The sequence below is a fragment of the Lissotriton vulgaris genome, chromosome 11 (genome assembly GCF_964263255.1).
Source record: "Lissotriton vulgaris chromosome 11, aLisVul1.2, whole genome shotgun sequence".
NCBI lineage: Eukaryota > Metazoa > Chordata > Amphibia > Caudata > Salamandridae > Lissotriton > Lissotriton vulgaris.
Genome location: NC_141699.1, coordinates 943,493,989 through 943,521,925, shown reverse-complemented (window position 1 = coordinate 943,521,925; position 27,937 = coordinate 943,493,989). Strand labels below are relative to the sequence as shown.

The 27,937-nt window shown below is 41.7% G+C and overlaps 1 protein-coding gene across 1 annotated transcript in view; it reads right to left on the bottom strand.

The window, feature by feature from the left end:
- LOC147683722 (ceruloplasmin-like) overlaps positions 1-27,937 on the bottom strand; it is a 451,969-nt gene that overhangs the window by 192,674 nt on the left and 231,358 nt on the right. The window contains exons 5-7 of the mRNA XM_086944095.1: positions 19,234-19,488; positions 16,708-16,876; positions 68-207 (exon numbers count right to left, since the gene is read on the bottom strand). Coding sequence (XP_086800221.1) covers positions 68-207; positions 16,708-16,876; positions 19,234-19,488 — 564 coding nt within the window. The remainder of the gene's footprint in view (positions 1-67; positions 208-16,707; positions 16,877-19,233; positions 19,489-27,937) is intronic.

Below are 27,937 nucleotides of genomic sequence, written 5' to 3'. Positions count from 1 at the left end.
TCTCTGCTGAAGTGTATTCACCGAATCCGATTTCTCCCGGAAAATATCATGATATTTAGTAACTTACCCAAGATTCCAAGGTGCTCTTCTTCAGGGGTCCTTTCCTTGCGATTTGTGAAGGTTTCATCTGTGTACTCCCTGTAAACAGCCTTCTTATATGAGCCTCCAATTCTGTTTTCGCTTCTTTCAAAAAATACGGTTGATTCACTGCGGATGACAATTAATGAAATTAGGATATTATATCAGATTACATTATAACAATAAATGTTAAAAAAAATTGCATGTCACAAACAATTTCCAAACTGAAATGCCCAGAGGCATAATTTATTCAATATTTATTTGAGAGTTCTAGCTATAGTCTGTGTGGCAGCACTCATTATGAGATCATCTTGCAAGTATACTTGAATAGCCATGCAACTTGTATCTTCCAACATCACCTGGAAAAGTAAGTATAAATTCAACATAGGATCATATTGCATCATTTGTTAACTTGATTCCCAAGTGTGCTCCTTGTTAATTGACATCTTGTGAATTAAAACAAAAAGTGGGATGTTCTGTACAGTATGCACAGAGGACAATTATTCCATTCCAGACTTAAGGGTCTTCTCGTCAGGATACAAAGACCCTCACCAACTTATGTGGCATGCTTCATCATCAGGCTATACTCCACAGTTGGCGGGGTATGCAATATCCAACAGGGTCCGTACAAGAAGCACATTTTGGAGATCTATGCTGTTATCAAAACAAACCCATGGGTACAGTGTAGGAAGATCCTTATAGAAAGGGAAGAAGTGATTGTTTAACATTTCCTGGGGATAGTATGGAAGTACTTTTATTCTGATAATAACTAACTATGGTATGGTTAAAAAAAGAGAATGTATGAGAATTAATAATTCCTAAAATCCTGATTTATAAAGTGGTCAACATGTTTCTGCCAGATGGCCCATCCAAGCCATTGGCATTTTTAAGGACCAGTCACTGGAAGCTGTAATAAAAATACAGCCTTTTGGAAGGATGTAACTAATCTGATTTCTAGGGCAAAGCACATGCATACACATATGTGACAATTGCAACACCCAGACAGGCAGAAATATACTAAACCAGATAGTCTGGAGACTCTTTGGACCTATTAGAAATAGATAAAGGAACAGGAGATGTTTCACACCCTTCATAATGGTGTGATCAAGGCCCATTGCCCATACACACATTTATAAAAATGTAAATAAGCATACACCACAAAGTGTGAACACAGAATCTGATGCAGTACACTTGCAAGTTGAAATGAAATGCACATACGTGAGCATGGTTGTTTAGCATACCCTAACCATGAAAAGAAAAGGCAACATTGAGAGCAAGGATCTGTTGTCCTGGTGGTTAAATTCTGCAGTGGAGAGTCACAAGTTAAAAACAAAGAAGGAACAACTAAGATAAAAACGCAAGCGGTTGTCTGGTGGACTATTCATAATTTAGAGAGCTCATTGTAGTGTCAAAGAAAATGTGAGCAATTAATATCTGCAGTTGAGAAGTATTGGGTGGCATGTATCCCCTGAGGAAATTTCAAGATTATAGCACCCATTAGTGTTTAGGTATTGTTCAAAGAAATGACACTTTTTGGAACAATGGTTCAAAACTAATTGTCTAGGCGAAACGGAAACTAAAGGACTCAACAATTGAGAGCTGAAGCTGGTCTATTTATGTGAGGCTAACCATGTACCATGTATCATTAGCAGCAATGGGGAAGATCCATAAAGCATTCATGAGTACGGAAAGTAGAACTGCAGAATTTCATACTCTTACTAAAATAATGTTGGATGTTTCGTGTCGATTCATAAAGGCATGTAATTGAACATTTCCAAAATATTCTCATTTTATTCTCATGTTTTATGTTTTCTGCCAGTGGCGGCTCGCAATGGGAGTGCTGTGGTGTTGTGAGGTGGGGCAGGGGAAGGGCAGAGTGGGGGGTAGTGGAGTCAGACATACGGCGGCCACGAGTAAAGTAAGTAAATAAATAAATAAAACTATTTACCTTGCTCTCGCTGCATCGCAGCAAGGTAATATACTAGTTGCACATTTTTTGACATCTGTGTGGTGCCAATACTCTGCTGGTTCATGAAATCCATCTTTCTAGATATGTTCACTGCATAAAGACCACAAATTGGTTAGAACCATGTGGGAAGCGGCAGGTGGGAATCTTTATGACCATATCCCTTTCTCGTCGATTTGATACATTTGATGGATTCTTCTATCAAACCAATTCACTACTTGGGCCTAGATGTCCTTTGAAATTCTTCTAACAGGCATAGTACATAAGGGAGGCTCTGAGGCAAGATGGTGGAGGCTTGCGTGTCCAAGTGAGTGGCTCTGAATGCATCTCGCCGATCACCGCACCGGCCTTACCTGACGGCTTGATTTGTGGGAGGCTCGGAGGGAAGATGGCGGATGCTTGCGTGTCCGAGTGAGCGGCTCTAAATGCCTCTCGCCGATCACCGCACCGGCCTTGCCTGGCGGCTTGATTTGTGAAACTGCAGGATTACTTACATTCTCTTTCCATGTACAACGATGTTTGGTTATGCTGTTTGACTGGGTATGGTTACAGCGCTGGTTGCATCGTTGTGGCTGGCGTCCTTTACACCTTGCTCCCAAGTGCTTCTCAGCTGTGGGTGGCAGTTAGCGGCGGCTTCTCCCCGGCTCTCATCGTACAGGCACGACGACAGCGGCACCAACGGGCTATCTCAAAACCCCGGCCTAGCCTGGAGGTCAAATACATTTTGCACTGATGGCGCCATAGAACGCGAATAGTTCGGTGAAAGGTCAGAAGACGCGGGCGGCGGCTACCGCCTCAGGAGGGGCGCCTGCTATTATGGAGACGCTTGGCAGGGGTCCTGGTGCTAACGCTGGCGCTGTTGATAGCGCTGCTGATAGCGTTAATGGAACTGATAGCCAGCTTACAACGAATCTACAAGGGCCAACGTCCCCTTCTGTGTCCACCACCGGAAAATTGGATGAAGCTGGAAGAATTGCTAAGATCCCGGGAATCTTTAAAAAAAGGACCCAACTCAAAGATAGGAACCAGCCTTTGGTTGAGACAAATATAGATACCCCGCAGAGCACTAGCGTGTGTTCTACTGTTGCAGCTGGTCTAGAAATTGCTAAGCAAATAGATTAAATTGTACCCCCTTCACGGTCTGAGGCTGAAATGCTTATGGCTATGATCCCGGCAAAAGAACTAGAGACTCATGCCGTATCTGCCGAACCAGTATTACCCAATATAAATTCTATCACAGCAGATCCCAGTACAAGCACAAGTACAACCGCCATGTCAGGGGGAACTACAATCAACCAGTTTACTAGTTCAAAACCAAATGCTGCTTTGTCAAAATTACGCAAACCAGATCAATCTTCTGTAGGCACTGGGGGCTCAATCATAGCTACAAAGGAAGGTGTAATAGCCGGATCAAATGAATTAACTGATTTAGGTGATGACGCGGATTCCATTGACTCTGCCTGCAATTTATATTCTATGTCAGATCTGTCTAATGCTCTGGAGACCGAGACTCTGGAGGGGGATTGGCCTGATGATAGAAGTTTGACCAGTCTGACGAGTTCAGCGCCATTAGAGGATGATGATATCACCTCATTAAGAAGGGAAGAGTGGGGTGAAGAGGAGAACACTGTACGAAAAATCACTGAGCCTAGACAGAGGCCTAACTCATCTTCCAATAATGGAGTAGAGAATGAAGGATCCCCTATACTGGGCCACTCTGGTGTACCTCCCGATGAATCTATTAGGGTCAGCGTTTTGGCAGAAAGAACCCTGAGCCCGAAGTTACCCTAATTACTATCTATCAAGCAATGCTACTGCATCAGGAGGAGAACTTGCGAACGCAAGGGGCGGTTCGCAAGCTCCAAAATGCGGTCCGTCGTGTTGTTAAGGCTTGTAATGAAGTGGCTTCCAGAGTAGGGGAGGCAGAAGGAAGAATCTCTGCAATAGAGGATGAAATGGTGCAGCATAAAACTGATAGCTCATGCCTGGCTGCATTGCGTGAAGATATCAATTGGAAATTAATTGATTTAGAGAACAGATCTAGGAGAAATAACCTCCGCGTTCTAGGCGTTCCGGAAGGAAGCGAAGGCAGTAATATTATCGTCAATTCATCATAGGACTGTTTGCAGAAGCCTTCCCCGAGCTGACCCAGTGGCAGTGGGAAACAGAATTGCAGAGTGCTCACTGATTCCCTTTTCGCCAGAAGAACGTTAGAGAGACTACAACTGTCAAGCCTAGAGCAATACTCATTTCTCTAAATAACTTTCTGTCATGCAAAGCTTTGTATGACTTAGCTAGGCCTGAATGCAAGAGAAAGGGGAAGGGGGTTGAATTTTTTGTTCGTCCTGACTATTGTCAGGCAACAGTACAGCAGAGATGGCAACTTGGTCAGCTTATACCTTTGTTTCAGGAAAAAAGGCGCACAGGCATACCTTCTTAATCCCTCAAAATTTAAGATTATACAAAAAGAGAAAACACATTTTTTGATGTCAGAGATTAGCGCCAAGGAGTTCTTGGCCTCTATGTAGTGTAGCGATAATATAGTTACAGATCCCTTACCTTTTTTTCGGGATGTTATTTGCTTTGTGCATTTTCACGTTGTGTTCTCTTTGCATCTTCGCCGTCAAAGGGTCAGGTGCGACCGACGAGATGCATCCTGCCTCTCATTCCATCACCGCAAGGGACAATTCAGTCCCTTTGCCTTTTTCGGGTGGGTGTCTGGGTGGGTGAGGGTGGGTTGAGATGGGGTTGGGTTGTGGGGGGTAGGGGCAAGAAAGAGTAGAGTAGTTTCTTCAAACACAAGGAAAAGTTGGAATCTGTCAATTAAAAGCTTTCTTACTGCATATGTTGATATACTTGTTTTAATAAGAAGTGCGCTAAGATAAGTTCTTATGTATTATATTTCAGTTTTAGGAAGTCACCTACTGGATGATAATGGCTAAATTAAGGGTTTGTTCATGGAATATCTGTGGGCTGAATGATAAAAAGAAAAGAGGGATAGCGGCCCAAATTCTCCACTCTATGAAGTTGGATTTATTGTGCTTGCAAGAAACACATTTATCCTGAAATAATAGGCACTTGCTTAATGATTTAGGTATAGAAATTGTGGGGTGTTTGCGACAAGGAACAACTACAAGAGGTATCGGAATCTTGAAAAGACGGGGTAGGGGGACCTGTAAACGCTTAAAAGTTGACTCTTATGGTCGCTGGTGATCTGTGAAATTTCTTTCGAAGGCTCTACTTGGGCTATTTGTGCTGTGTATGGCCCTAATTTAGATGATCCTGAGATGTTGAACCACCTCAGCATTGAACTTGCTGGATGGCCCTCCCCTCTAATGTTATGTGGAGACTTTAATCTTCACCTGGATGGCCAGTTTGATATAACTAGTGATCTTACGTATCAAGGTAAAAAAAGAAAGTCTACAAGGCTATGAGAGGGCTAATTAAAGAGTTTGGTTTAGTGGATGTAGTCTATGCTAAAGGCTTGGGTACTCCTGGTTATACTTTTTCTTCTGCCCCGCATCAGAAATTTGTTTGATTAGATTATTTTTTTATCACCACTGGGTATGTTAAGGATTCCAGTTATGATATTCTCCCTAAAATAATTTCGGACCATAGCCCGATCATGTTAGAATTAGATGTACGTTTTAGCTCTCCTGGTCGGGCCTGGACATTCGAGAGGAAACTATTAGCTGATCCACTGTATATTGAACATATGGGGAAGTGGATTGTTGATTTTTTAAATTTTAACCGAGGATCTGCCCCCGCTGGCGTAGTTTGGGATGCTTTTAAACAGGGGTACGTGGGGAGACGCTGTCTTATTCAATTAATAATCAGTGGAAAACCCAAGAGCTATTGGCAGTTCAAGCTCAAGAAATTGCAGGAATTTGAATCTAAACTTATGACGGCCGTTATCTCTGGCAAAATATAGAACAAGTATTGATGGAGTTGGCCATTCAAAAGTCGAGGCTCTATGAGACTTTTGCCAGGAAACTAGCAGCACAAATAGCAGTTCATCGCTCGCAAGTTTATGAGGTGGGAGAAAATACTGGCAGTATATTAGCCAAAAAGATACGACAAAAAGAGGCGGCTAATCGTATTGATAGCATTCAGGATGAGGCAGGGCAAACTCACGAAAAAGCAGATGAAGTCTTGGAAGTTTTTCGTCAATACTATAGTAAACTTTACAAGGATGACATAATAGGTTATACATATGATTCTTTTCTGTATTTTAGCGCTAATACTGAAATGTCCATGTTAACTTTAGATGAGCTTACAGATCTAGAGAGAGATATAACATGGTAAGAAACTGAGGATGCTATTCTCTCACTTGCTTTAGGTAAAGCGGTGGGCCCAGATGGCATTCCCTTGGAGCTCTTCAGGATGTTTCAACACTTGCTAAAGGAAGATCTGATGATAGCCTTTTTGGAAGCACAAAAGGGTAATGCCCCGGCATCCTGGCGGCACTTGACGATTATAGCTTTTTTGAAAAAAGACAAACCACCTTTGTTGCCTGCCTCTTATCGGCCCATATCATGAATTAATGCCGATAGCAAAACGTACTCAAACATTTTAGCTACAAGGATATCTGGCATAATTCCATCTATTGTGTTCCAATTCCAACATGGATTCATTCCGAATCGGATTACCACTGACCATGTGCGTCGTCTTATTGCTCTTGTGGAAGGGGCTCTGGCAACTGAGACCAGAATGGGAGTTACCCTGTTGGATGCCGAAAAGGCATTTGACAGGGTCACCTGGCCATATTTGTGGGATCTGTATATCAGAAGGGTTTTGGTCCAAAAATAATTTCTGCTTTCAAGGCTCTTTACTTCTCTCCAACAGCCTCTATCAGGTCCGCTGGCCAGGAATCTGTCCCTTTTTTTATTTTCCGTGGAACACAGCAAGGGTATCCATGTTCCCTGCTTCTGTTTGCTTTATACATTGATTTGCTTCTGAATAAGTTAAACCATTCCGAAAAAATAAAACCGGATCAAGTTTCCTATATGGATTATAGAGCTCTCGCTTACGCGGATGATATTGTCATGTTAACTACGGATATCAACAGCGCTGTTCCAGCGATAGGGAATCTAGCAGCCCAATGTGGATCCTTCTCGGGGTCAAACTAAATCTTTCCAAGACTCAAATTTTTCATGTTGGTCAGGACCCCCCGGAGCATATTAGAACTGTTTCAGAAGTCACCTACTTAGGTATTTAAATATCACTGCTTCTTTCCAATATCCCTGATCTAAATTTAAATGTGGTTCTGAAAAAAGCCAACTCAACGTTGGAGAGAATAGACCATCTTCATTTATCTCTTTATGGACGCGTCAATGTTTTAAAAATGACAGTATTACCTAAGCTCCTTAATATGTTCCGAACTATACCGCTGGAGTTCCCACCTAGCTGCTTTAAGCAGTTAGAAAGGATGTCAGCAAGATTTTTGTGGGGCTACAAGCGTCAGAGACGGGCATATAAAAAGATGATAATATCGAAAGATCGGGGTGGTTGGGGTATATCGCATTTTATATTAAATTATTTGGCGTCCGTCTTGCAGTTTATCATCCATTGGTGATTGGTGATAGGGCCCGAATCGTGCCATGCCATTCTCCCTCAATTTATGAATTTGGACTTGGAGAGGGGTGTAGGGGTTGTTTAGTCAAATTCATAGAACCCAGTTATTTAAAAAAAACTAAATTTAAGATCTTGAAATCAGCCTACGAGGTATGGAGATATGTTAAACGCCAGCTTGGCCTCTCAAAGATGACTGTTTATACACCTTTTGCGGCACCAGATATCCTTCCTTTAATATTTCGAGATTCTATTACGAACAGGTGGCGTCTTCATGGAATTCAGTGCCAGGGTGATTTACTGCAAGACAGACATTTTGCTTCTTTTGCTGAGCTGCAAAATAAATTTGGGTTGCCAAAACGTGATTTTTTAAAGTTTTTACAGATTCGCAGCTATCTTAACACTTTAGGACCCCAGGTGGAAGTCCAATTGAGGAGAATCCCTCTTTTTGAGAGTATGTTTAGAAAAACACTGATAGGCCAATTCTATGCACAACTTATCATATCACTTCCTGATGATTTAGAGTACTATCAAAATAAATGGGCAACAAAGTTGGGTATTAAAATAGTTAATATGGAGGAATCAATAAGTCTAACAAATAGTGTTCTGATGACAGGAAGGATGCACATTACATGGCTCTATACGATCTGTACTACATGCCTGGCAAGATAGCTAAATGGGGAACAACAGTTGGGACTACGTGTAGCAAGTGTGGTGAAGCTGCTGCTGACGCTGTGCACATGTTTTTTGCTTGTCCAAAGCTAGCTGATTTATTTTCTTCTATTGAACAATTTTTGGGACTATTATTGGATACACCGGTTATTATAACTGGGGAATTAGTTATGTTAGGTGTTGTCAAGTTCCGCCTGGCAGGGGGATTAACGTCCTGATTACCGCGCTCCTAGCGCATCAGAACGGCTGCGAACTACAAATCCCGCCATGCCGAGGGGAAGTTACGTAATGGACGCACGGAGCGTGCGCATTGCTAATCAAAAGGAGCCCCGGGGAACTTGATGCTGCCGATAATTCCTGTTGCTTCCGGGAGAACGGTTTGTGTCTGTGCAGTAGCGGTAAGAAAGCGTATTCTTGCCGCGTCTGTTCTGATTTATTCAACGCTTCATTAGAGACTTCATTGTTTGCCACGCTGGGGCGTGGAGCCTTGTTCCCAGTTCAGTTTTCCTCTCGGCTGAGGGGGAAACAACATTATATTCCTTTGTTTGTTGCAAGCTGAGATTGCAAAGCATATGCCACGCAGGGAACGTGGAGATCAGAAGAATAATTGAATTTCTCTCGGTTGTGGGAGATACAAACTTTATAGGTAACTTTGAAGGAGTGTCAGAGAACCGAGGCAAATCCCTCGGGGGACAGGACTGACAAATTGTTGCTAAATGCTTCTCTGTTCAGGGTGTGACAGGTTAAACACCCAAATTCGAAGACAAGCTTTATTGTCAATGGAGCAGAAATTCCTTCTTCGTTTCTTTTTTGTCTTTACAAAGTTTCCTCTCACCATATTTGTTTATCGTTTTGCTTAAATTAGGAGACACCAGAGGGGTACTGTTTCAGAGGGATTACTCTCACCCGTTGAGGACTGTTTCATACTTATTTTAGGTAGGTGTGGTTAGCAGCCGGGGACATAGTGTTGCCCACAGAAGTTAGGGTTTTCCTGAAAACGTGTTTCTCTTTTTTGTTGTTACAGCTGGGTAGAGTGCCTGGTACCTCCTCCCTGGGTGTCTTCCACAAACACCGTTACATGTATTTTCCTTTACAGGTACGACTGTGGGTTATTGTATAGACTTCCTTTGAGATATAAAAAACAAAGGCAGTGGGTGGGCTAGAATATCACACTCTGGAGGGTTTTCCTAAATGAGTTGTTCTTTGTCATTTCAGGTCTCCCTCCCTGCTATCCCCTTCCTTTCCCTCCCCGGTTGGACCCCCTTAGCAGTCTGTGTGAGCTAATTCAGACACTGAGGCAGTTCATAGGGGAGGTTATAGGTCTAGCAGCAAAGCCCAGAAGAGGCAAGAAAGCAGAGCCTGACAGGAGTAACGTCAGATGTCTGTCTTAATGCATTTTTTGAGTACAGAAAAAGCTTGTATTCATTTGAATGGCGCATGTATCACGCACAATTGGATTAGCCCCGATCCCCCCTCTTTTGCCACGTGGCGTGCTCGTCTTTTAACAATGTATAATCTTGAATTGGCTTTATATAGGAACAAGGGTCGGAAAAAGAGGTCCACTGGTATTAGTGATTTGAGCTCCAATCACGGACTGGATATAAGGGAAATTGCTCCTTTTTTCTTTTTTTCTTGTTTAGTGTACAGGCTTCTTTCTCTTTTGTTCTCCTTGCAGCTTGATCTCTTTTTCTTTCATGTAATATCTGTTGTTTCCTACTCTGCCTTTCTTGCAAAAAATGTGATAAAAAAATCCAATAAAAATATATTTTTAAAAAAAAGGAACAGTACATACGACTTGTGAATGTTAGAATTTTATCCATGACAGGTCTCAATCTTGACTTGTGGTATATCAGGGATAAAGCAGTATTGCAGTAACTCCCTCACTCATCAAGGGACACTACTGCAAACCATAAATATTGATACCACCAATGTGCGGTATTCATCAGGGGTCGTATTACCGAAGAGTCCTGGGTAACAAACAGAAAAAGTGAACCCGTTCTGTAATATGGCCCCTGAGCGGGCTTACCACATCACTCTGAGCACCGCACATCAGAATGGTGAATTGTGTGTTAATATTTAATTTTTACCTCATTGCAAGGATTGCCAGGTTTTACCAGGTGACATTTTTCAGGGGAAAATGTGCCACATGCGTTGATTTTTTCTCATCTTGGTACACTAATTTGCGTGAATATTACCAGTTGCATGCACTTCAGGAATTCCGCGACTTGTGGAATGATAGCCTGAGAAGTGACTCTAGGAGATGAGTAATGTGGTACTGCATTCTCCCTGCTCACTTTAGAGAGACCTTTAGTAATGCCTTATGGTTCTGCTCCCTTGTGAAGCTGGCAGTACAAGGATAAAAAGACACACACAGAAATGGATGCAGGAGAAGTATAGGGAGGGGGGTATAGCCATCAGCACAAACCCTGATATTTACATAGCAAAATACCTTACTGCAGTATTAGCAAATGTGGTGTTTTGTATGTTTGTAAATTGAGTGTGGCACTAGTATTGGTTTTTACTGAGATTAGTGAGTGTTGAAAACATCTCAGAATGCACAAATGATTCCTGAATGATGGTGCAAACTGGAACGTGTGCTAAGATTAATGAGTGATGTACAGCTCTGCCCATTCAAATACTTCTAGTAAGTTATGTACATCCTGCTTCATACTCAAAATGATACAGTAAAATAGAAACACAACGGATATGTATGACCAATTTCAAGAAAATCTTTAGTTCAAAAGTCCAACCATCAATGCTTAAAGACCCTCTCGGCCGATGGCATTTAAAAATATTCTTCATTCATTATTCCTTCATATTAAAACAGCCACTTCAGAGAGGTAGGCAACGTTTCAACATAAAGCATTTGCAATGCAATATGTCTCGCATTAGGAACGTTTGAGCTATTGGTACTGTAAAAGACACATTTTTTATTTATGTTTTGTTTTTGAAAATAGCAAAATGAATAGCTTTGTCATTTATAATGCCAATAGTTATAACTTTCGCAAATGTGACACCTATAACATTTGTAATTCAATATGTGTTGTATTTACGTGACTAACATGTATTGATATTACAAATAACAATGGCTTTTAATTTTTTTCAATAGTTAATACTTAAATGACAGTTATTGTAATTTATAATGGCACTAGCTTAAAGTTTTGTAAATAACTTTTGTGAAGATTATGTTCAGTGTATTTTTTTGTGACGAAAATCCAAGAACAGAAGTGAAATATTAACATCTGTTTTGTTATGCTATGCTATGTTTTGTTATGCTATGCATTGTTATGCTATGCTATGTTTTGTTATGCTGTGCTATGCTTTGTTGTGTTTTATTATGCTATGCTTTGTTTTGCTATGCTACGTTTTGTTATGCTATGCTATGTTTTGTTGTGTTTGGTATGCTATGTTTTGCTATGCTATTATATGTTTTGTTTTGCTATGCTATGTTTTGTTGTGTTTTGTTAAGCTATGCTATGTTTTGTTGTGTTTTGCTATGTTTTGTTATGCTGTGTGTTGTGTTTTGTTATGCTATGTTTTGTTATGTTATGCTATGTTTTGTTATGCTATGCTATGTTTTGTTTTACTATCCTTTGGTTTGTTTTGTTATGCTAGGCTATGTTTAGTTTTGCTATCCTATGCTTTGTTTTGTTATGCTTTGTTATGTTTTGTTGTATTTTGTTATGCTATGCTATGTTTTGTTGTGTTTTGCTATGCTATGCTATGTTTTGTTATGCTATGCTATGCTGTGTTGTGTTTTATTGTGCTATGCTTTGTTTTGCTATACTATGTTTTGTTATGCTATGTTTTGTTATGCTATGCTAGGCTTTGTTATGCTATGTTTTGTTATGCTATGCTAAACTTTGTTTTGTTATGCTATGCTATGTTGTGTTTTGTTATGCTATGCTATGTTTTGTTGTGTTTTGTTATGCTATGCTATGTTTTGCTATGCTTTGCAATGTTATGTTTTGTTATGTATGCTATTTTTTGTTGTGTTTTGTTATGCTATGCTAGGTTTTGTTGTGTTTTGCTATGTTATGCAATGTTTTGCTATACTATGCTTTGTTTTATGTTATGTTATGCTATGTTTTGTTATGTTATGGTATGTTTGGTCTGCTATGTTTAGTTGTGTTTTGTTATGATGTGCTATGTTTTGTTATACTATGCTATGTTTTGCTATGATTTGTTATGTTAAGCTATGCTTTGTTTTACTATGCTATGTTTTGTTATGCTATGCTATGTTTTGTTATGCTATGCTATGCTTTGATGTGTTTTGCTATTCTATGCTATGTTTTGTTTTGTTATGTGGTGTTTTGTTTTGCTATCCTATGCTTTGTTTTGTTATGCTATGCTATGTTTTGCTATCCTATGCTTTTTTGTTATGCTATGATATGCTGTGTTTTGTTATGCTATGCTATGTTTTGTTATGCTATGCTGGTGAGGGTGTGTGAGTGTGTGTGAGGGTGAGTGAGGGTGAGGGGGTGTGAGGGTGAGGGTGTGTGAGGGTGTGTGAGGGTGTGTGAGGGTGAGAGGGTGTGAGGGTGAGGGTGTGTAAGGGTGAGGGTCTGTGAGGGTGAGAGGGTGTGAGGGTGAGGGGTGTGAGGGTGAGGGTGTGTGAGTGAGGGTGTGTGAGGGTGAGGGGGTTCTGGGGTTCGGGTGTGAGGGTGAGGGGGTGTGAGGGTGTGAGTGTGAGGGGGTGTGACGGTGTGTGAGGGTGAGGGGGTGTGAGGGTGAAGGGGTGTGAGGGTGAGTGAGGGTGAGTGAGGGTGAGTGAGGGTGAGAGGGTGAGGGGTTGTGAGGGTGAGTGAGGGTGTGTGAGGGTGAGTGTGGGTGTGTGAGGGTATGTGCGGGTGTGTGAGGGTGAGGGTGTGTGAGGGTGAGGGGGTGTGAGGGTGTGTGACGGTGTGAGGGTGAGGGTGAGGTACGTTTTTCATCAGTAATTCTCTACCCCAATATATTTGCGACCATTGGATCCTATCCCAAAGTCTCCGCTGTTCGTTCGATCAGCTGGATTTTCAGCTCGCATTTCCTGGCATTTCTGTTTTTATAGGGCTCTAATGTTAGCAGTATTTTGTTATCACATAGATATCATTTGCCCTGTCCACATGCTTTGTGCAGCAGTATTTTTTAGTGCTGTCAAATACCTAGTTTCTCCTGTCCTCACTTTGCCCTGCAGCCTACACCGTCTAATTCGTAATTTCTTTATATTTTTTCTGCTTCAGTTAGCTTAAATCCCATTTTGTAGTGCACAATGGACGTTTGCCAAGTTATATTTTGGGTTTTCATCGTACAGTAAAAAAATCTGCAAGCATGGAAATATAGTATATATCTGCAGTGATACTCGATCTACGAATGTTCAGTTCCTAAGGGTCTGCATCTTGTTCACGTTCTGAACACAACAATATAATCTTGAACTGGGTTCTGAAAAAGAACAACTTGTTTTTCTAAGTTTTTATTTTAACTTATCTGCCATTCCTGGCCTCAATATGTTCACAGATGGGCTTAGACATGTTTAAGTTTTACATAATGGCTTTAATGACTGGGACATTCCAATTGGGCATGTATTCCTTATTCAAAAGGTACACTACCTCTACTGTCAAATGCACATGGATTGATGTGTGTGCTAACATACAATATTCTAGTATCAATGAATACTGAATAATAACCTGAGCTGAGGCATGGAATGAATGTATGTGACGTGCAGTGCAATGGTTTGCAAGATTTTCGGATGTATGGCCTAGCCTGCTTGAGTTATAGGCTGGTGTGCTTCCTTAAGGACTCGTATACATTTTAGAGGCATGTTAAGATACCCACTCTAGCACTTCTAGTGCCTTGTTTATTTCCTTGGAAAGTTTTATATAGTGCTGGCTAGACCCGGAGGTATCGGAGCGCTTTACATGAGGAACAATAAAATATAGTTACAAGGTTCCACAATAAAATAAAGTAAAACAGTTACATCAATAAAATAGGGCATCGTGAAAGTACATCGAACAAGTCCATGGGGAATATAAGGAGGAGGGGGAGAATCAAGGGGGTGGAAAAACAATCAGGACAGAGTGGACCAGCAACAGAAGATAGATGGAGATTCAGGGGGAAACAAGGTACGAAAAAAGAACAGAGATGAAGAGTCATCGAACCAGATGGGGTGAAGAAAAAAACATGCGCGTCCAGAGCCAGGCTCCCTCAAAATGTCGGAACGCATAGGCAAAGGAGCGGGTCCGAGGGTGAGTGCAGAGGGGAGTCTCGAGGGGGGAAAAACGATGAGAGGGGTGTAGGCGAGTCATGGGGGGTTTGAGATGAAGGCAGAGGGCAGTCAGGGCAAGTACGGAACCAATGGCCTGCTCTGGAACCAAAGAACAGTCGATGCCACCAAGCTAGAGGACCCCGGCTAGGAACACCAGTCAGATCAATCACAAGATGGTGGGCTTGAAGAAACAAGGAAGAGAAGAACTTGAGATGTGGGGGACAAAGGGACAGCGGAGAACAAGCTCTCGGCATTGCTGTGGCGGGTGTGGGCGGGGGAGCGGCAGCCTTTGAAGTCTGATGCGAGGCACAGACAAATGGTGGTGCGCGATGTGCACGCGGGGGGGGGGGAGCGGCAGCCTTTGAAGTCTGATGCGAGGCACAGACAAATGGAGGTTTGACGTGGCTGGCGATGGCGAGCACGCTCATACTCACATGAACTGTACGCGATTCGCAAGTTTGGTAGAGTTTTTGAACTGCCTACTATAATCTTGCCTATCTATCCCTGCTGGATATAGTAGTCGAGACCTAAAAAGGGAACTCGCTGGTAGTGCAGTGCTCTGGCCAATATCTCTCCTAGTTATTTGGCTTGCTTCATATCCGGAGGTCATGTCTGAAAAAGCATTCAAAATGCATCAGTGATGATGCAAGTCTGAACAAGGACTAACGATTACTGAATGAAATGTGACATTTAAACTGAGCAATGGAGTGAATCTAGCTATTCAGGTAGGATTAATGTGTGATGATGAAAATATGAAATTCACCACGGATAACTTAGTGACAGGATAAATCTTGAACATGCATAATGGTGGTAATGGTCATTCTTATCTCGACAGAGCCCACTGTTGTGGAATTCTTTATACTGACTTATGGGCACTATTTCTTGACATATTTTAGACACTCTTGGAACAGTGTGCTCCCTTGGCGTACGGAGTGTACTGGCTAAAGGTTGATTATTCTTTTGTATATGGACATTCTTTATATGTCTGTACCCATCCCCAGTTATTTTGTTTGCAATGGTATATTACCAGTAATTTGTAACATTTGTATAACGATGGTAATACTTATGTATGAGACCTCAGCCTGTAGATTTGATTTAACCCTTGGTGTCCACTCATTAATCAATCCATAAGCTCACAAAATTATTTATCAAGTCATGAATCCATTCATTCATTTATTCAATCTATGACTCACTCATTTTATGCTTATCCACTTACTCATTCATCCATCCGTGCACCCACTGATCCAACCATTTATCGATTCATTATTACATTCATCTACTCATCCACACACACACACAAACAAAACAATCAGTGAAGAATCACTGTCTCTTCTAAACTAGCCAGACCAATTGACTTTACCGATGCTTTTCTTTTACGTAATCACATGTACACTTTTGTGCAGGAAGGGATACCTTCCTGCACAAAAACAATCCTGAGAGGCATTTTCCTCTTTAAAGAGGAAGTAACAAGGAGAAATAAACATATTTCTCCTTGTTACGCCTCACCTTGGGAGGCATAGGCTTTTGACACATTCCCAGTTTACCAATAACGATAAGTCTGGGAATGCATCATAATCCATAAGTGGATACATGGGAATACCCATGCTCAACCCTTTGAACACCATCCCAGGGCCGAGTAATGCAACGCAGTGATTTGCGCTGTGTTCCGTTACTCTAGATTTATCAAACCAGGTAAGGCCATGCAAGGTGGCCTTGCATAGCTCGATAAATCTGTCTTAAGAGATTTCATTGCTTTTGCACCCCATTGCGTGGTGGAAGAGCGACACAACTCTTAGATATATATATGTGCCTCTTTGTTTCTAAGTAAACTCGAGGTTTAGGGCACTGCACCTGACTCTTAAGTGCTGGATTGTGTCTTTTTCCAACTTTCTATGAAAAACTATTGAATTTCAGTCACTAGATTTGGAAATTTGTAAAAGGAATGGCTAGGTCCCATTTATGAAAGAAAATGTCAAAAGAGAGACTGTGTTGCCCCCTGAAATCCGAAAGGGTAATACAGTGCTGAATTTATTCAAGGCACTTACTATGATTTTAAAGCATAGTTTTAAGGTTTCGGCTCACAGTCAGTCCATGCTTCATGAATGTAGAGGAAGGTGACTGTTTTCTCCTATCAATGTACAAGCATGCGGTACACAACAAATAAGAATTACTCTACCTTTCTGGGTCATCTAATGCCTTTCCTGTAAACTGGTCTGTTCCACTTGGTCCATAATTCCAAATAATCTCTTCCGCTGCAATGTTGTATCGTCTTATCGGGTGATTACTCTTATGCTCTTGAACACACCTCTTACATGGACTTACTTCATAAATGGCTTGCATTCCAGCTGAATTGTGAAAGCAACAACAAGAAAGAAATATGTAAATGATCAGCTTGGAAAAACAGGAGTTGGTAGACAAAGGCTGAAATCTGTGGCAGATGATGAACAAAATAAGGGACATGTTTCTATAGAATATGCATTACAAATGCATTTTACATCATTCTACATAAGTAACACAAAAATACAAACTACTCAAGAAGTGATTGCCAAATGGTTCGACAAGAGAATATAAACCCTGAAAAGGATGGACCACAGACCAGACAGAACATGAATTTCACTCAATCTGAAGTTATCCAAACACAATGAAAAATGTACAAGGCAGACTAAGACAACCATCAATAAGAGAAAAGAACAAAAATACTATCAATAGAATTATGAAATACCCAAATCCAACAACTGAGATGTTTGACATCTAATAGGCTCTGCAAAATCTGAACAACCTCAAAAATATATGTTGCAATAAACAAACCATGGCGAGATCAAAGAACTCTTTCACAACCAAGATCAAAAAGATCTTTTAAATAATCATCTACAAATGTAGAAATAATGCAGCTCCACTAACATGTCTTCATACTAAACTCCCTTAACTCTTTCACAGCTACGTACCCTATTGCAAAAGGCCACCGGGACCAAATCACTCAGCCTAACTAAATGACTACATTTCCACACTTCCATTGACAGCCAACTTTCGGATCCTTTAGTGGATCTATCGTAAAAGATATACAAAGCCTATTCCTTATCATTCTTCTCCACCTCACCTCTTGGCTTTTCATGACACAACAAATTACCAAGGGGCAGATTTACAAGAAAATTATGCATCTGTAGCGTCCATTTCCCTCTGCCAGCCTGCGATATTCTTGCCCCACCATGAATGCGCCGTATTTACAATTCGGCTCACCATGGCGCAAGGATTAACAGCGGCGTCCGAAAGTCTAATGCATATGTTGGCCCAAAAGTCACACATTGCTGGTGTCGTGTGGCAAGCACGATGCAACTTCAGCAATGCATGTTGAGGCCTATACTCATTGTATTGCGTGACTCCCTACGCCTGCTTGAAGCTGGCGCAAGGTTTTGCCGCAGTGGCGTCCTAGAAGTGGTGCAGTGAAATCTTGTAGATTTCAGTGCATCACTTTTAGAAGGCTTTCCTACGTGGGAACGCCCTCCCTGCTTACATTATACCAGACGCAGGTTAAATGTGACGCTGGACTTTGCAACGTGACACATTGTGACACATCTCCCTTGATGCGTCACATTGTAAATTGGCTGCATTGTTCTCGCTGGCACTGCGTCAGAAAAGTGACACAACAGCAGCGTAAAGTGTTGCAAGGGGCTTGTAAATCTGCCCTCAAATATTTCAATTACTACTTCGAAAATGGACGTAAATCTCCAACACACCCATTTGGCCAAGTAAAAATCTATCTTCATAGAAAGAAAAAGTCAACACGTAAGGTTCGACAAATATCCATGTACTCCCCTCCGATGGCCAATAGTTACATGCATCCTTTTGTATAGGCCATGGAAATACATTAGATTTTCCAAACGTGTGGCGATAACATACAAGTGCAACTGCATTTGTGAATTGGGTTGGAGATCTAAACAGATCTTATGGTTGAAAGAAAGAATCCTATGCCTTCCTTTGCCTAAATGGTTCATAAATGACTATTACAACCTTCCACATTCTCCTTTGGATATTTACTGTGTAACTGGGCCACGAATTAAGAAACAACAATAACTTTGCTTGCTAATGTACACTGAGGACACAAAAATACATTCACCCACAGTTTGAGAGAGAACAAAAGAACCATCCTGTCATCTTTTGGACAATTAAATACTACTTCTGGATGAAGAAGAAATTCCAAAGACTAAGGGCCATATGTATGAACACATTTTCCCATAGACACAGAATGGGTAAAACCCTTTGATACATCTGGCCCTAAATGAACTGCAGACAAATATCCTACTCATTGGCTGTAGACCAAGTGTTCCAATTATTAGGAAATCCTCTATCACTTCACGGAGAAGGCCAGCTAAACAGAATACTACCAGTAGTCAACAATCTAGCAATAATTTAAATGCCATGCAACATAAGTAGCCAACAAGTGACATGTATTGTTGAAACATCTCAAACCTATAAAGATAATAGCTTATCTCTGTAACAGTTCTGTGCCTTACCAAACAATTTTTTTCTCCTTTCACAAGAATATTTCAGAACTACGTTTCCACAAATTATGTTAGTTCCTTTTCTTGACTGCATTTGTTGTTGTGTATTTTATTACACTGGCAACTTACCAAAAGATTACGCTGGGCTTTTATTTAAATGCATTTTGTTTATATTGTTTTATGATTAAGAGCTGGTCTCATACCTTCCATATGGTCATTCACTTGACAGCTGAGCAGCCATTTTCCAGGAGTTGTTGCTTTCATAATAGCTTCCACCAGTGTAGCAGGAAAGAGGTTGATAGTGTCCACACGATGGCTTCTGTCTATTAGGGTTTGTCCATGAAAATAGGCTGAATGGATGTCAACTTCATTTCCAATACCAAATAGATACCAATTTACTGTCTTTCCTGACTCCATGGTCAATCCAGGTAGGTTCCCATACATGTATCCATTGATGGCTGAATGAACAAAGACACTTTAGTGTTCCAATGATAACAGTACAAAAGCTATTTCTGCATATGTTTAATAATATTTCTAAAAAAAAGTTCAAATAATGGAGTAACAGTGGAGCTAGCAGTTCAACAAAAATGTTAACCCGGCAGTTTTTATGTACAAAATGAAATAAAGTGATACCACAAATATATATAACTCCAAATGCATTTCACTACAAAAGTGAAAAACAAAGAATCTTATGCCCCCCTCTCATTGGCAGAGACTTCAGGGTGTCAACGAAATAGGGCTGTCCCGACTTTACCTGCGCCCTAACCTGTCAGCCCTGGCCAGGTCCCTCAAGACCTAGCCTACTCCATGCAGATGCTAAGCCTTTGCAGGGCTAGGGAAATGGGGATCCGGAGGTGTAGCACTCAATTTTGTGAGCCCTGGGTAGGCCTTGCACCATGTGGCATTGCACCAATGCCCACAGCTCTGTCCTCTCGGGAAACAACCTTTACTACGTGGTCAAAACACCGCAATACATTCACAACGCAGCTTTTACAATGCAAGTCGTTGCCACGACTTGCACTGGAGGGCGCTCTAGACTAAGGAATAGTGTGATTTACTATTCCAACACCTTCCCTACTGTACGTAGGCTGGAGTTGGAATAGTAAATCATACTATTCGTAAATCCGGCACCCTACAGCGCAAGTCATGGTAAAGACTTGCCTTGTAAAAGTTGCGTTGTGATGTACCGCGATCATTTTGATCGTGTTGTAACGTCACACATCCTTCCTCTCAACTGCAGTGAGCTAGCAAGGACCCACCATAAAGTCATCCAGCTGGGATCACCTTCGCTGTTGAGTGGGTACATTTGGAGGGTGACAGTGACTGAAAGTTGTGAATTTATATCTGTGTTCACTCAAGTACAAATGAGTATGTGTTAGTGAGTAGCTGTATGACCATGTGAGGCAGCTTATTCCTGTTTATGTGTGTGTCTTTGTGTAAGAGTGCGAGTATTAGGCAGGCTGCAGGAGGTGAGGCTGATGACTTAATGGTACTCCTGGTAAGTTGTGTCCATTTGCGTATTTGTGGCATGAATAGACATATCGGGGGAATGTTTGACAACATGTTGGCAATCCAAAGAAATTCTTGTAAAGGGGATGGTGGCAAAATGAAAGGTTTTAGAAGGGAACATTGAAGAATGGGGATGTATCCAATTATGGAAATGCTAGGCAATGTGAAAAGGTAGCCAATGTTTAGGGAACTTGTGCTGTAAATGTACTATTATGTCACAACATTTTTAAAAGTATTTTTGCAAGTTTGTCACAGCTTTTAATACTAGAGCATTCCATTGGAGTCTCTTCAGAACCTCTCAGTTTTTACCAAATGTGTGGGAAATTGTGTAACGCAGAGCACCGGTTCACCCTGTTTTTTTCTAAATGTTTATGAGTGTGGATATTCCTTAAATCTCCTAGAATAGGTTGGTCTCGTTCATTCGTTTGGCTCACCTGTTTGGTGCATTTTGTGGCAAGTAATGCACCCCTTCACTTTCAAAGTCCACCAGCACACCAGCCACCACTTGCACTAATTAGAAGTGTCAATACTACATATGTATAATTCTGTGTAATTCTGGTTGTTCTATTTAATAATTTCTTTACATAATAATTAATCTTACAGTTCCTTTCCACCATCCAGAAGTTTCCATCCATATCAAAAACAGACATGAAGACTATAGTTATTTGGCCTATATAATTATGCCTTATGTCATCGTAGACACTTGAGTATATACACTCACCAGAATGCCGGCATTTTTAAAGTGGACAGCTACCTCCGGAGAGGTGTCCCGGTGCTGGGTGCCATCGGGAAGATTAAGCAAGCTATTGCCCAGAGTCACATGCTGCTGGGCTAACCTGCCACAGGAGATCGAACCGTGAACCCTGTGGTCCGGAGACAGGCACCCTGGCAGGGGCAGCCTTAGGCATGTGCAAGCTGTGCACCTGCACAGGGCCACCAAACCCCAGGGGCCACCACGCCAATATATATCCTTAATATAATAATCATCTGAGGATGGATACATGTTTGCGTGGCGGCCCCTGGCAGGGATGTGGCGGCCTCCGGCTCTGTTCCACTTCCAAACACCCTGACCCCCCCCCCCCCCTCTTCACTGGCCTCCGCACTCAGCCCCGCCCGGAACCCCACTTCCTGGGCCCCCTACCTACGCTCCCTGCACAGGGCCACCATGAGCCTAGAGCCGCCCCTGACCCTGGTCACTGCACCACAACTCTTCCACTTCACCATTCCTCTATTAACAACCAGCAATGTACAGGACATCTCTGATTCTGGCTCTTGCTATTCTGCCTTCATTCTCTTGGGTTTCCTGCCTTGGAACTAGGAACTAGCTGTCGCCAACAAGCCTGGTGGCTGGTAGAGGTTCTAGTTAGTACTGCTTTCCACTTTTATGGTTCAGAACAGATGTGTTTGTCTCGCCCGTCACCATTCAATAGTAGGGTTCAGACAAGTTGGTGAAGTGCCTTTGATGATCTTGATAAGGTGTCTTGAAAGGACATCCTCACAAAAGCATCTTCCTCAGGAGCATCACAATAATGGGCATTTCTCGAACCAAGATATGACACTCTTGTGGAACTGGTAAGCTTTTATAGTATTAATTTATATCCGTAATTATTGTGTTCCTACTTGCCCAAAGACTGCAAGAATTTCCTCTTCAAATGCCCTTTCATATCACTTGTCATAATATGTTATGCAGCAATTGCAATCTGTCCTAGGCTAAACACCAGCTTCTCAATTCTAGTCTTAAATAAACTTAGTTGGGTAATATTGAATAGTTGTTGATCAATTCCATTATCAATTCTGAATTCATTCTTGGTGTTAGCTTGATTCTGACCTGTCTCAAGGAGACCTTTGTCACACCCTTGTATTTTTTGTTCCTTTGGACTACTCTATCCAATGAATGATTACTGTTAACTGCGATTCAAATATTGTTTTCACTGTGCTGGCTCCAAAATATTTTTATCTGCCTAGTTCTAACTTCTGTTTGTTTGTTTAAGGGTCCCTCACTCCAAGAGCAGCTTGTGCAGGTAAGAGCGGTAGGGCGAGGGACTCAACAGACAATGATGAGGAAAAATGTATTTTTTATTTTATTTTCCCTCGTCGTCGTCTGTCGTTCTTACCTGGACGAGCTGCTCCTGCCTCCTTTTTGCACTTTGAGTTTTTACTTAATATACCTTCTTTACCCATTGTAACCCTTTCAATTTCGACAACAACTGCTACTATTATCCTTCGCATTTCTAGCTGCCACTGTGGACATTCTCCAAGCAACATTGCAATCAATTCGAAAAAATAACATGTGATAGACCTGCTTTCATTCACCTTGTGCCCGCTGCCAATCAATGAATTAATAAAAAGTATAGATTTAATTTTAAGACTCAACTTTCTTGTGGCTGGCCTGTGCTCCAACACTTTGTGATACTCTTTACTTGCTGTTTTTAGGTGTGAGTGTATCTAGTAAAGGCTTCATTATAAATTGAGGGATAATGAGTGGAATCTTTGAGTTTGTGGAGGAAGTGCTAAAAATGAGAATGCGGCCTGCTGATGGCTCTTACAGTCATGCCAATTGTTAAACCTATTTTAGCAAATCTGTCAATTGCCAAGTGTAATGAAAACTTAGCATTTGAGATAATCTAAAAGCATAGAAATTGTATCATGGAATTCACAGCTACAACTTCATGGAAAAATACACTTGTAACAATCACTTAACCCACTGTAAAGTAACATTTATCCAGGATCAGTAAGCAAAGCTTCATTGTTGCCAAATACAGTAATTTCTGCTCATCCACTGTCATTGCAAAATGAGTAAACAAGGTTCAAAATCAGCACTTGCTAGAACATTTCCTTTTGTATGGTCATTTTAATTCAACTGTCAAGTTTAAATCACTATTTTGAAAATGCCCCTTCTAGAAAACTGATATTTTCCTGCCTGAACCCTCTAGTAGCCTTTCCAGAGTTAATCTACCAGCTGTCACTCTGATGCCCCCATGCAAAGAAGTGCTAATGGCTGCTAGGAAAGTGAACAAAAGGGCCTTGGCTGGGAGGAGGTGTGATTTCCTCTTGACAGCATGGCACGGGGCGATGTGCCCACCAACTGCAGTACTTTCAAAGGGCCATCCCCTGAGATAGACAGATGTACCTCACACCTAGGCCTGCCCTTCTCAATATAGACAGAGTGGCACCAATCCCAGTAGGAGTAAAACCTATGAACTGATTTGCAGGGGGAGTTTCACATTTTTCCCTAGATACACTTCAAGGATGTGTCCAGAGCTCTGCCCAAAGGAAGAAAGGTTTTGCCATGTTGTATTTGGCAGGACAGTGCACTGTGGGATTGTGTACGGCCAAACCCCCCCCCCCCCAGAAAGTGATGCTAAAGTGGATAGGGTAGCCTCTATGAATTTTTTCCATGTAGGTCTTAGAGTCATCCCCACCGACAAGCTATTGCCAAGCACAAATGTGGCACCCCTGGGTATCATCTAAAGAGCTTCTCTGAACCTATTGGAGACAAGAGAAGGACTGCACCTGTTACTTATCCGGTGGAGAGAAAAGCCCAGAGCTGGACCTGCAGCAGAGTGGGTTTCAAGGGCTAGTTGTTGGGCCTCCTGTTCAGCCCCAGGAACACAAATGAGGCAAGGAGCCCAAACCGCTGCTCGGCTCAGGTGAACAGGTTCAACTGGATTTGCCTTGGACCCTGCTAGTAGCTTCTGGGAAATTGAGTCCTAACCCTTAAGTGGTGCCAAAAAGGTCATGGATCCTAGGCTATTTTTGGAGTGTACTCTTTCCACCCCAAAAACTGTAAGGTCGGACACTAAGAAACTTCTTCCAGACTTTCTGCAAAAAAAAACAAAGGCTAATACAGGACTGCCACAAAGACGCAGTTCCCAACATTGAATTGCCAGATGAACTCAACTTGTTTGTTTGATCCGCTGAAAGGATTTAATGTTAATATGGAACAAATCAATGATGATAATAATAATTATACATTAATTGATGTGAATGAGCTTACGTATTTATTAATTAATTCACCTGTTGTGAACTCTACATCAACCCTGACTCACAAATGCGTAGTCAGGACAGCACTGCGACCTAGGCCAGAGGTTATTGATTGATAGGTCACAGGTGGAGTGGCACGTAGCCAGCAGACAAATACATGGACAGGAAAACTTAGATCAATCCCACAGATAACACTACAATGTTCAAGGGAGATTGGCCTTAATAAAGCACACACGGCAGGAGGGGGTACGGGCGCTCCTAAAACACCTTAAAGTCAGATGCCACATGAGTTAGGAACATATTGCCAATCAGAACGCGGCACATGCAGTGATCACGCACTCCCATGATGGACATCTGTACACGTTACCCACTGGCCGCATTGTGTCCACACAAGTTTGAGGACCACCTGTATTATCCATTAGGCAATTAATTTATGACTCCAACGGCAGTAACTTACATTCCTCACCATACAAGCATCACTGGAAACATGTTATTGCCTATGATGAACTGCATATAAGAAACCCAAAGACCAATTGTGAATTGAGACAGTCCTCAGACCCTGTGCCTGTAACTGTTCTCCCGGCTGCTATGTTTAATTAAACAAACTGTTCCTGTTTGGCCAAACGCCTGTTGTCTCTTGTTTTTCAAGCTCTACTAACTTCCAGTAAAGTTTCTAAGTCCAAATGTAGGAGACTTCACCAGGGCCAACGCCGAACAGCACCCTGATGAAAACAAAATCTTCTTGGACCTGGACTTTGAAATTTGCCTGCTTCGAGTTTTCTTGCTGTTGAAGTTGAGAGCCTCAAACCTTCTGCAGGAGCCAACGCTCTCACTGAGATCCTGCGCTTCAGCTAGCTGCTGTTGGTGACCCTCTCTTCAGATTCAGCTGGCACACTGATCCAGGGCCAAATAATTTTTTATAAAAATTACTAAGTCAGTCGGTAAACTTTCCACTGAGATAACCCTGATCCCTGTATCTAACCCGTGCTCAAGGTGCTTTGTCCTCTTTGGAGCTAAAACCATCTAACATTTTAAAAACCATATCTCCGATGTTTGTCATTTTGGTGTTTATTTGTTCATAAACATGTTCTCTACTTTTGTATATGTGAGTTTTTTAATTGTGTTGGATTAACTACTTTTTAACTGTTTTGGTACTGATAAATGTTTTACACATTTCTCCTAAATTAAGCCTGCCTGCTCTGTGCTGCAGATTCATTGGATTGCATCAAGGGTTGAGCTCCAGTTTAAATATTGAGACCCAACAATTCATAGTGCCTTTATTATTTAATCCATTTGCTCACAGTACTTTTTTGTAACTTCGAGGCAATTTATTTAAACTTTACAAACGTTGCAGCAAAAAATGCAAACTTTCCCACCATTTTATTTACCAGACCTTTCAGAACTGTTTTTGTCTGGAAGGGTCTTTGCTCTTGAAACTTGGAAGTATTGAATTTTTCAGCCTCTATGATGCCTACTCTTTAATTGGAAGATGCAATGCCTGCATCTTTGCGGAAATTTACTAATTCTGTAGTTGCTAAATGTTTGCTTCCAGTCATCAATACTTTCATTTTCCAAGCTACCATTCATAATTGCAGTTACATAGCAGTTAAAAGGGGATTGATTTGAATGGTGCAGCAGGGGCAGTGTCACTGGAGCCAAAAGCTCTAGGGACCCCACTAAACCCAGATTATTGCTAAAATCTAAAAACAGGCAATCAAAAGTGGAGTTACCTTGCAGGCAACAGGGTCATGATTTCATTGGTGCAACAGTTGCAGTGACACCAGGGCGTAAAGCTCTGGGCACCCCACTAAACACCTGAAATTGCTATATTTTACTACTAAACAGGCAATCACAAGTGCAGTTGCCTTGCAGACAACAAGGTCATGATTTAAATGGTGCAGCAGGTGCAGTGGCACTGGGCCAAAAAGTTCCCAGGACTCCTCTAAACACCTCAAGTAGCTATATTTTACTACTATACAGGCAGTCACAATTGTAGTTACCTTGCAGTTAAACAGGGCTTGCTTTAAATAGTGCAGCAGGTGCAGTGGCACCGGGACCAAAAGTTCCTGCCACCCTACTAAACAATGATTATTGCTATATTTTACAACTAAACGGGCAGTCACAAGTGCAGTTATCTTTAAGGCACTAGAGTCATGATTTGAAAGGTGCAGCAGGTGCAGTGGCACCGGCCCAAAAAGTTGTCAGAACTCCTCTAAACACCTAATATTGCTATATTTTACTACTAAACAGGCAGCCACAATTGCAGTTACCTTGCAGTTGAAAGGTGCTTAATTTAAATGGTGCAGCAGGTGCAGTGGTCCCAGGGCCAAAAGTTTTTATTACGCCACCAAACACAAAATATTGCTATAATTTACCACTAAATAGGCAGCCACAATGGCAGTTTACTTGCAGTTGAAAGGGGCTTGATTTAAATGGTGCAGCAAGTGCAGTGGTACCTGGGCCAAAAGTTGTCATAACTCCAAGAAACACCAACTATTTCTATAATTTGCTACTAAACAGGCAGTCATAAGTGCAGTCATCTTGCAGGCACTAGGGTCATGATTTCAATAGTGCAGCAAATGCCGTGGCACTAGGACCGAAAGCTCCAGGCACCCCACTGAACACCTAATATTGCAATATTTAATTTCTAAACAGGCAACCACAATTGCAGTTGCCTTGCAGACAACAGTGTCATGATTTGAATGGTGCAGCAGGTGCAGTAGCATCTGGCCCAAAGGTTGTCAGAACACCTCTAAACACATATTATTGCTATTTTGATTACTAGACTGGCAGTCGCATTTGCAGTTACCTTGCAGCTAAAAGGGACTTGATTAGAAGGGCGCAGCAGGTGCAGTGGCTCTGGGGCTAAAAGCTCTATGGACCCTCCCAAACCCAGATTATTGCTTAATTTACCACTACTAAACAAGACCATCACAAGTGCATGTATCCAGCAGGCAACAGGGTCATGATTTGAATGGTGCAGTAGGTGCAGTAGCAGCAGGACCAAAAGCTTTAGGCACCCCGCTAAACACCGAATATTCCTATGTTTTACTACTAAACAGGCAGTCACATATGCAGTTACCTTGAAAACAATAGGGTCATGATTTGAATGGTGCAGCAGGTGCAGTGGCACCAGACCTAGAACTCCTCCAAACACCAAACATTGCTATATTTTACTACTATACAGGCAGACACAATTGCAATTATGCTGCAGTTAAAAGGGGTTTGATTCGAATGGTGCTGCAGGTGCAGTGGCACGGGGCCCAAAAGCTCTAAGGACCCCACTAAACACAGAATATTTCTAAATTGTACTACTAAACAGGGAATCACAAGTGCAGTTACCTTACAGGCAATAGGGTCATGATTTCATTGGTGGAACAGGTGCAGTTTTATCTGGACCAAAAGTTGTCATAA